The sequence below is a fragment of the Helobdella robusta genome (genome assembly GCF_000326865.2).
Source record: "Helobdella robusta unplaced genomic scaffold HELROscaffold_35, whole genome shotgun sequence".
Lineage (NCBI taxonomy): Eukaryota > Metazoa > Annelida > Clitellata > Rhynchobdellida > Glossiphoniidae > Helobdella > Helobdella robusta.
In genome coordinates this window covers 677,924-687,762 of record NW_008704704.1, presented here as the reverse complement: position 1 = coordinate 687,762, position 9,839 = coordinate 677,924, and the positions used below count along the sequence as shown (strand labels likewise).

The following is a 9,839-nucleotide window of genomic DNA, read 5'->3' as shown; positions in this document are numbered from 1 at the left end:
GACAATGATGCGGATGAATGGTCTTTATGAATGATTAAACATTTATGTGTTTATATATGTACTGAGCGAACATAGTTATATGTCTATATATGAATGACACGAACATTTACTTATTTATCTTCAATTATCTTTCTGCTTCAGTTATTTTCTTTATTTTATTCCATTAACTATTCATGTATCTACCTGCGGTGGCCACCACAAGACAAACAGTCTTATTCGGTCTCCGCATATTCAACTTCATAACTTTTATTCACTTATTTGATATGTTGTTGATTATGAATAAAACTTTGAAAATGACAAAAAATGACAAATATATATATATATATATATATATATATATATATATATATATATATATATATATATATATATATATATATTAAGAATTTATTTATGAACACGTGCTAATTTAAAAAATGTTCTCAAAGGCACTCTCAAAATAGAAAGAAATTAAAGTGAAACTGACAAAGTTGAAAACAAAATAAATCATCGTCATTTTGATAGAAAATAAAAAAATTCATAAATTCTGAATTAAAAACAAAGCGGTTAATTTGATAAAAACAGAAAATTCTTCAATTCTTTTTTAAACGAAGAAAGAGAAAATTCTGAACTTCTAAGCGACATCAGAAGACTGTTCCAAACACTTGGACCAGTAACAAATTAGTCTTAGGTTCTACTGACAGGTTCATGTTGTTCAATCTTAAGCCGGTACCCAGTTCAACTGTATTATAAATAAACTTGGTTGATAAATACTCGGGTGCCAAACTATTTAATGAATGAAACACTAGTACACAAATTTTGTAGATAATTCTTTTATTGATTTCTAACCGGTGAAGTTCATTCAAAAGCGGTGTTGGCTGGTCAAATTTCAAACCCTTCATTACTAATTTTGCAGCCCGATTCTGAATTGACCGAATCATAACAATTGATTTGTCAAGCAACTTAAAAACAAGCTGTTAACTTAAAAACAAGCTGTTACGGTAATCTGAATGGAATGTTAAAAAAGCATGGACCAGCGTTTCTAATGCAGGTCTATTCAAGTAATGTAGAAATTTATATAATTTTCTTAGCTGAATCATGTTTGTAATTGATAGCATTTTAATATGTTGTTCTATTGTGAGCTTGTGATCAAACCAGACGCCCAGATTCAGCGCTCTTGGAGCAAAAGTTAAATCAACTTTACCAACCCATTTTGAACTGATGTTAAACTATGACAATCGTTGCCTGGTCCCCACTGGGAGCACTTGAATTTTACAATGAATTAGCCTCTGAGAGCAACCTGGCATCCATTGTCCAATTCTCAGCAAACAATTCGCCAGTGCCTCAATCCCTGCTTGAAAAGACTCTGGTCTGCCAGTTGTTATTATTTGTATATCATCAGCAAATGCAAAACAGACGAATCCATGGGATATTATTATTTTCGCAACATCTAATGCATTTAACAAAACCAAAATAGGTTCTAAAACTTATCCTTGAGGGACACCTGTTGTAACTGTTTTGACATCTGACATAACGATTTTAAAAACAAATTGTTGAGTACGACCTGATAGGTAAGAATCAAATCAAGTGAGTGCAGTACCGGAGTATATATATAGTGGTGGTTCTAGACAACTTTGACAAGGGTCAAAATTTTGAAAAATATTTCACAACCGGGTAGGGGGAATTTTAAGAAAAGTTGACAATATATGTGGCCTCACAAATAATTCTGCTCCGGGCCTCAATAGACCTAGGAATGCCACTGGATTCAGCACCAGCTGATAATTGCTTTTTTTGTCAAAATTTATTTTTTTCAACAACGGTATGACAGCTGCATTTTTGAAAGCAGATGGAAAAGTTCCATTTCCAAGAACACATTATAAACAGAAGTCAAAAATGGAAAAAAGCATGGTGAGGAAGTAAAAAGCAGATCACAATATTTCATCGAGCAAATTTTTGGTGTTACAATAAATAAAATAAAATCACCATAGAGCAACAGTGCAGCTTGGGAGATAGGTGATCACATTTGAACAAAAAACCCCAAAATCATTTCTACTTCACTAATAGGAAATGATCAGACATTACATAGCATTGAATAACTGGATTGACATAAAAAAGTGATTATAATTATTATTAATATTAACACAAATTATATATATATATATATATATATATATATATATATATATATATATAGATGTATGTATATATATTACACTACGTCTTTTCAGCAACTACCTTGTTGTTACAAACAAAACTTCCTTGACTCTGTCTGAATAAATATAAATGAATGATGTCTTAATTGAAAAATTAATTCTTTTTACTTAAAAAGATCAATTAATTTTTAAAGTTTTTGCTGAGTTGTAGGAGATGATAAAATACTTTTCCCAAAAATCTAGATGTTTAAAAAGAAAACAATAAAAATAATGTTTTATTTGAAAAACAAAAAGTTTTTTTCAAACAAAACTATTTTAATTTTAAACATTTTTTTAAAGATATAAAATAGCAACTACCTTGCTGATTTGCATGATAATGAAATGTTCACAAAAAATATTTTTAAAAATTTGCTTGGTCTGATAAAAAATATATAAAAATAAAAACTGTAAAAAAAGAAAATTACATTCTATTTGAAAAACTAAAAGGTTTTTCTCAAAATGGACTTATTTTTTAATTTTATTAATTAAAAATTTAATTAATTAAATCATTTTTCAAATAAAGGTGTGGCAAACATCTGACTGGTTTTCCTCAAGTTAGTCAAATAAGTTATTTTAATTGATCCATTGATAATGATAATTAGATTAATTCAATCAATGTGTTGATCATTTGAAATAAAAACTCATTTAAAATTGAAAACTGATAGATAGGGAATGGTCCATTTCCCATCAGCTTTACATTACAGACATCAAAGTGAACAATTATCAACTTTTACTACCTTCGCCATATTCGCAATATTTTTCGCCTTCTTTGTCTGTTCCATTTAATTTAAGAATGCCGCATCGCATTCACCGCTAGAAATTATTTTGCGATTCCTCGAATTTCACATCCCATCTGCGTCCCAAACAAGCAGAAGTTGTTTAAAAGTTGAATCTGGCTTCCGAACAAAGATCGAGATTCTAGTTAAGATGTACCAAAAAATATCGGTTATCTCTCATGTCAAATTTACGGAGGAATTCGGAAGAAAATTTATTCTACAAATATTATAAGGATCAAGAATATTAACATATTAGTTAATTTTTATGATTGCACATATTTATTGATATAATAATTTAATAATATATCAGTTAAGAAATTTATACAAAAATTAATGACACAAATGGGGTACATGGGTAGAATCACAGGATCGACCACGTTCACAGGATATTTACATTTTTATATTACAGTATAAATTATATATAATTCAAAATTTTATATATAGTAAAAATTAAACCGGTTGAGAGCATTATTTAATATTAATATTTTTATATTATAAAACAGTTTAAATTAAATATAATAATATTAATTTTAAATGTAGTAAAAAGTTAAACCGATTGAGAGCTTTATTTCAGTTTCTATGGGTTGTTCTATGGTTATTATTTATATTTTCTCTTATATATGTTAAGTTTTATGTTTTATATTAAAACATTATGATTTATAATATACATTTATTTTTCTTCGGACCAAATGTTCTTTGCTTTGTATGTAACTTCACTTTTTCTTTTTCTGTTGATCCGGTGAATAACAAACAAGTCGAGAACGTTGTTTAGTTTATTTCTCTTCTTTTAATGTCTTTCAATATTATATCAATTAATTAAACGATCTACGTAACAAGAAATTTAACTGGTTATGGGACCCAGATAACGTTTTTCTTAATTAATTGATTTGACGAAGAAAATTTAGAATAAAGAAATATCAGAAGATTCTTTTGTGAAGACTAGTGAAGTGAAGAGAAAGCATGTGCTTCTTCATTCTCTGAAAATCGATATTTTGCTTCTAATTAAAAGGTCAAATTGAAAAGACAAGGAAGAAATGGATTTAACAAAAGTGCAAATCAAGCACCTAGAAGGCAAAATTAATTGGTTGAACTGAAAATCGAGGGTTTGTATAATACTACACGGCATTCCTGATGCAATGGATGTAGTAAATGGCAAATTAAAAGTTCTAGATGAATCGAACGATGACTCAAATAAAGATGTGATAGCAAAATATCAAACTGCTTTGAACAGATTCAACAGAGCAGATTGTAGTGCTATGATTGTTCTGTCAACCAACATGACCGATGAAACTTATGAAAAAGTTCGTTCATTCAGTAATGCCAGGGATGTTTGGTTATAACTTCACAGATTGTATGATGAAGTTAATGAAGATAAAGCATACAACTTGTGCATGAAGTTCTTTAGTTATAAAATGGATGAAAGCGATGATGTTGTCACTCATGTCACAAAACTCAAGAATCTTTGGAAAGATTTAAAGGTTGAGTTAGGAAAAGATGAAAACAGTGACTTGTTGCTGATGTGTCAAATAATTGAAACCTTGCCAGAAAAATATTTTTCATTTGCTGCAAGTTGGAGATTGTTGAATAAGACTGAAAGAACAGTCGAAACACTCACAGATCAACTGTGTAGCTATGAGAGATCTTTGGAAGGCAAAACAGAATGTAATAAAGTATTATTTGTCAAAGCAACAACTAAAAGGTCATCATCACTAAACATGAATGGTCAAAAACAAGATAAATTTGTCAGCAAACCAAAGCGACTGATATGTCATTATTGCAAATTGCCAGGTCACATTGTAAGAAATGCCATTGTGAAAAATGGCATTCTGATGGTAGACCAGCAAAACCAAGAAATAACAATCTACGCGATGACAATAAGAAATCACTAGTTGTTATGCAATCAAGTGTTTTTGCAATTGATGAGTCAGCGTACACTGATGAATGGTTTTTTGACAATGGTGCAACGTGTCATCTAACTTTCCGAAGAGACATATTTCAAAGTTTTGAAAAATTTTCTTAACCGAGTAAATTATATGTTGCAAATGGTGATACTGTAGAAGCTTTTTGAAAAGGAATTATTCATCTTCAAGTGAAAGTGAATAATAAATAGCAAACTGTTAAACTTACAGATGTCTTGTATGTGCCAAAAGTAAAAAGAAATTTGTTCTCAGTACTTGCAACTCAAGATAAGAACAGAAATAGCTCTTTTGTTTCAACCTCAAGAAGTTGTCATCTACTTATTGACAATGTGATAAATGTTGTTGGAATAAGAAACAACAATGGAGGTTTGTTCAAACTTGTTGCAAAAACTGTTAGACCGTTAAATTCTGAAGTCGAAGTTAACTTTGTCAATGATCAAGATGCATTGCAGTTATACCATGAACGAATGGGACATCAGAATAAGAAACGTGTTAAAATGCATCGATCAAGAGATATTATTTTTGATGAGAAGGTTGTCAAACCAAATACAGTGATTTTGCAAGAAGAAAGTTGTTCAGATGATACAGTTTCGATTGATGTTGAAATCAAAGATGAAAATAAAGAAACTTTGATTAAAGAAAATATTTCAACTGATGAAGATGTTCACAACCGTAGTTCAGTTTTATCTGATGAAGAAGATCAATCTGACTGTTGTAATCAAAAGACCAAAGGTATGGTTTTACGTGACAGGAATAATATCAAAAAGCCATCTCGTTATGATCCTTTCGTTATGTCTGCATTATGTGAAGTACTTGAACCAGAGAGCTACAAAGATGCCATTCAAAGTGATGAAAAAGATGAATGGTTTAAAGCCATGAACAGTGAAATGCACTCATTAAAGGAAAATCAAACGTGGGATTTGGTAAATCTTCCAAAAGGTCATAAGGCAATACCATGCAAATGGGTCTACAAGGTAAAACACAATCCAGATGGTTCTGTTGAACGTTTTAAAGCCAGGCTAGTGGTAAAAGGTTTTTCTCAGAAAAAGGGAATTGACTATAAAGAAACCTATAGTCCTGTGGTCAGAAGTTCAACTATAAGAACACTATTAAGTGTTGCTGCAAATGAAAAGATGTCACTCATGCAGTTTGATGTGTCAACAGCATTTCTATACAGCAAACTAGATGAAGATATTTACATGGAGCAACCTGAAGGTTTTAAAGATAATTCAGGAAGAGTCTGTAAACTCAAGCGAAGTCTCTATGGACTTAAACAAGCTCCAAGATGTTGGAACAAACGCTTTGCTGAATTCTTGAAAAAGAGACATTTCAAACAAAGCGATGCAGATACTTGTTTGTTCATTAGAATACAGGGAGGGAAGAAACTCATACTTGCACTGTATGTTGATGATGGACTAGTTGCAGGAACCGATAAAGAAGAACGAAAAATATTTTAAAAAGAATTAAAGTCAGAGTTCAAGATAACATCTAAACCTTCAACATATTTCCATGGATTAGAGATTAATCAAGATGAGAAGGGAAATATTAATGTCAGTCAGTCATCGTATACAAGAATGATTCTTGAAAAGTTTGGGATGAATCAGTGTAAACCCTGTACAACTCCGATTACAAAATCTGAGGAGTTCAATGAAAACAAAAATGAACATGAGGAAGTGAAATTTCCTTACAGATCAACAGTTGGTGCATTGATGTACTTAATGACGAGAAAAAGACCAGATATTGCATATGCAGTTGGAGTAGCATCCAGAAGTTTGGAGAAACCCAGCAAGTCCAATGTAGCACAAGTCAAGCAAATTTTCAGATATTTGCAAGCTAATTTCGGTATTGTTTACAAGTCTGGTCAAAACAATACACTTATAGCCTACAGTGATGCAGATCATGGAGGAGATAAATCTAGTGGAAGATCGACATCAGGTGTAATCTGTATGTTTGGAGGAAGCGTGATCAGTTGGTTTAGCCAACGTCAACCCTCAGTTGCGATTTCAACTACTGAAGCAGAAATCGTTGCCGCAAGTGAAGCAGCTCGTGAAGTGATATGGCTCAAACGATTGTTGAACGATATTGTAGATCTAAAGAATAAGCCGGAAATTTTTGTCGACAATGAAGCAGCAATTCGTTTAGCACACAATCCAGAACTTCACAGAAGAACAAAGCACATCCACATTAGACATTTCTTTGTCAGAGAAAAAGTTGCAGAAGAAGAAGTTTCAGTTGAACGAGTTGCAACAGAACTTCAAGTTGCTGATGCTCTGACAAAACCAATGGTAGAACCAAGACTAAAGAATCTGATGTGTGCGATGGGTCTTCAGAACATTTAGGTTAAGGTCATCTAATGTTTTAAATAAAACGAGAAGGTGTTAAGTTTTATGTTTTATATTAAAACATTATGATTTATAATATACATTTATTTTTATTTGGACCAAATGTTCTTTGCTTTGTATGTAACTTCACTTTTTCCTTTTCTGTTGATCCGGTGGATAATAAACAAGTCGAGAACGTTGCTTAGTGTATTACTCTCCTTTTAATGTCTTTCAATATTATATCAATTAATTAAACGATCTACGTAACAAGAAATTTAACAATATATTCCTAGGAAGTAAATTGTGTGAAATATAATATGTGCGGCCCCTTGTTAATAAAATGCTATGAGTGAGCTAAAATCAAGTTCTGTCATCCTATTTAGACTTTAACTCCTTGCTACCTGTATCTCAATCTGGTTTCAGACCTGCTCACAGAACTGAAACTTCTTTACTTAAAATACACAATGATGTCCTTCTCTCTAGTGACAATAGTAATCTTACCCTTCTTCTTGCTCTTGACTTTTCCTCAGCTTTTGATACTGTTGACCATACTATTCTCTTGAGACTGCTGCATCTTTCTTTTAATATTACTGATTCTTGTCTATCTTGGTTTTCTTCTTATCTCTGTAATCGTTTTTCTTCTGTTGTTCTCAATAATTCTACTTCTAACTCCTCAACTCTTACTTTCGGGGTACCTCAGGGTTCTATCCTTGGCCCTCTTCTATTTATACTCTATACTTCTGAACTACCTCGTATTATTAATAACTTTTCTTTCTCTAGTCAACTATATGCTGATGATTCTTACATTTATACTTCTTTTCCTCCATCTAATCTCAATAGTGTTCTTCATAATTTATCTCTATGTCTTTCTTCAATTATCGCTTGGTCTGACTCTATGTGTCTTAAACTTAATCCTTCTAAGTTTGAATTAATTTGTTTTAATAAATCTAAACACTCTATTACTATTCCTCCTATTATCTTACCTGATTCTGAAACTCTTTATGTCTCTCATAAGTTTCGTAGTCTAGGTTTTATCTTTGATTCTACTATGTCTCTCTCTTCTCAGATTAATACTCATCTTGTTACTTCGTTAGTCTTATCTAGGATTGATTATTGTAACTCGCTCTACTATGGTCTTCCTGACTCTATACTCTATCCTTTAAGTAAAGCTTTTAACTCTGCTGCTCGTCTAGTTGCTCGTGCCCCTTTCTTTTCTCATATATCTCCATATCTTGTTCTCTTGCACTGGTTACCTATAAAATATAGAATAATTTTTAAAATTTGCACGTTCATGTATAAGTTTCAATCTAAATTATTTTCTAAGTATTTATCAGATATATTAATTGAACCTAAACGCCGGTTTACGATCGTCTTCTTCTCGCTTTTTCTTAACTCGTATTAAACACTCTTTTGCCAAATCTGCTTTTGCTTTTTCTGTTCCTTTTCTCTGAAACTCTCTACCTACTTCTCTGACTATCTCAAGAGAATAGTATGGTCAACAGTATCAAAAACCGAGGAAAAGTCAAGAGCAAGAAGAAGAGTAAGATTACTATTGTCACTAGAGAGAAGGATATCGTTATGTATTTTGAGTAAAGAAGTTTCATTTCATTTCTGTGAGCAGGTCTGGAACCAGAATGAAATACAGGTAGCAAAAAGTTAGAATATATATAAGATGACAATTGATTACAAACTACTTTTTCTATTATTTTAGAGATGAAAGTAATATTAGTTACAGGTCTATAATTAGATAAAGAGGTAGGATCTAAGGATGAGTTTTTAAGAATAAGAATAACAATAGAATTCTTATAAGAAGTAGAAAATTTAGAGGTGGAATGAGATAAATTAACTAATTTGAGAATGATTGGATAAAATATTGAAGAAAATTTTTTAAGTAAATTAGAAGGAAGTAGATCTAGAGAACAGGTTGTAGACGACATAGAATTAATAATTTTAGTTAGTACTAAAAGATTTATTGAAGTAAATAAAGAAAAAGATTCAGTAGAAAGTTTAGTAAAGTTATGAGAAGAAAAATTAGAATTAGATGTTCTTAAAGAAGTAATTTTATTTACAAAAAAGTCATGAAACTGTTGAGCAGAAAAAGATGAGTGAGAGGATTTTTTATGTAGAAGTTTAGATAGAACAGACCACCTATTTTTAGATTTTGAAGCAGATGTTATAGAATTTCTAAGAAAAGTAGAGTGTTTAGAGAATAGTAGATATTTATAATTAATAAATTCAGATTCATAGATAGAATAAAGACCTGCTCACAGTACTGAAACTTCTTTACTTAAAATACACAATGATATCCTTCTCTCTAGTGACAATAGTAATCTTACTCTTCTTCTTGCTCTTGACTTTTCTTCAGCTTTTGATACTGTTGACCATACTATTCTCTTGAGACTGCTGCATCTTTCTTTTAATATTACTGATTCTTGTCTATCTTGGTTTTCTTCTTATCTCTGTAATCGTTTTTCTTCTGTTGTTCTCAATAATTCTACTTCTAACTCCTCTACTCTTACTTTCGGGGTACCTCAGGGTTCTATCCTTGGCCCTCTTCTATTTATACTCTATACTTCTGAACTACCTCGTATTATTAATAACTTTTCTTTCTCTAGTCAACTATATGCTGATGATTCTTATATTTATACTTCT

General features: G+C 31.2%; 1 protein-coding gene across 1 annotated transcript; it reads left to right on the top strand.

The window, feature by feature from the left end:
• Window positions 1-1,800: 1,800 nt before the first annotated feature.
• On the top strand, window positions 1,801-3,179 carry HELRODRAFT_175811 (hypothetical protein; the record flags this gene model as incomplete). The annotated part of the gene is made up of 3 exons (XM_009023196.1): window positions 1,801-1,887; window positions 2,695-2,725; window positions 2,989-3,179. 3 exons carry the CDS (start codon window positions 1,801-1,803, stop codon window positions 3,177-3,179), a joined length of 309 nt encoding a protein of 102 aa, XP_009021444.1.
• Window positions 3,180-9,839: the final 6,660 nt, after the last annotated feature.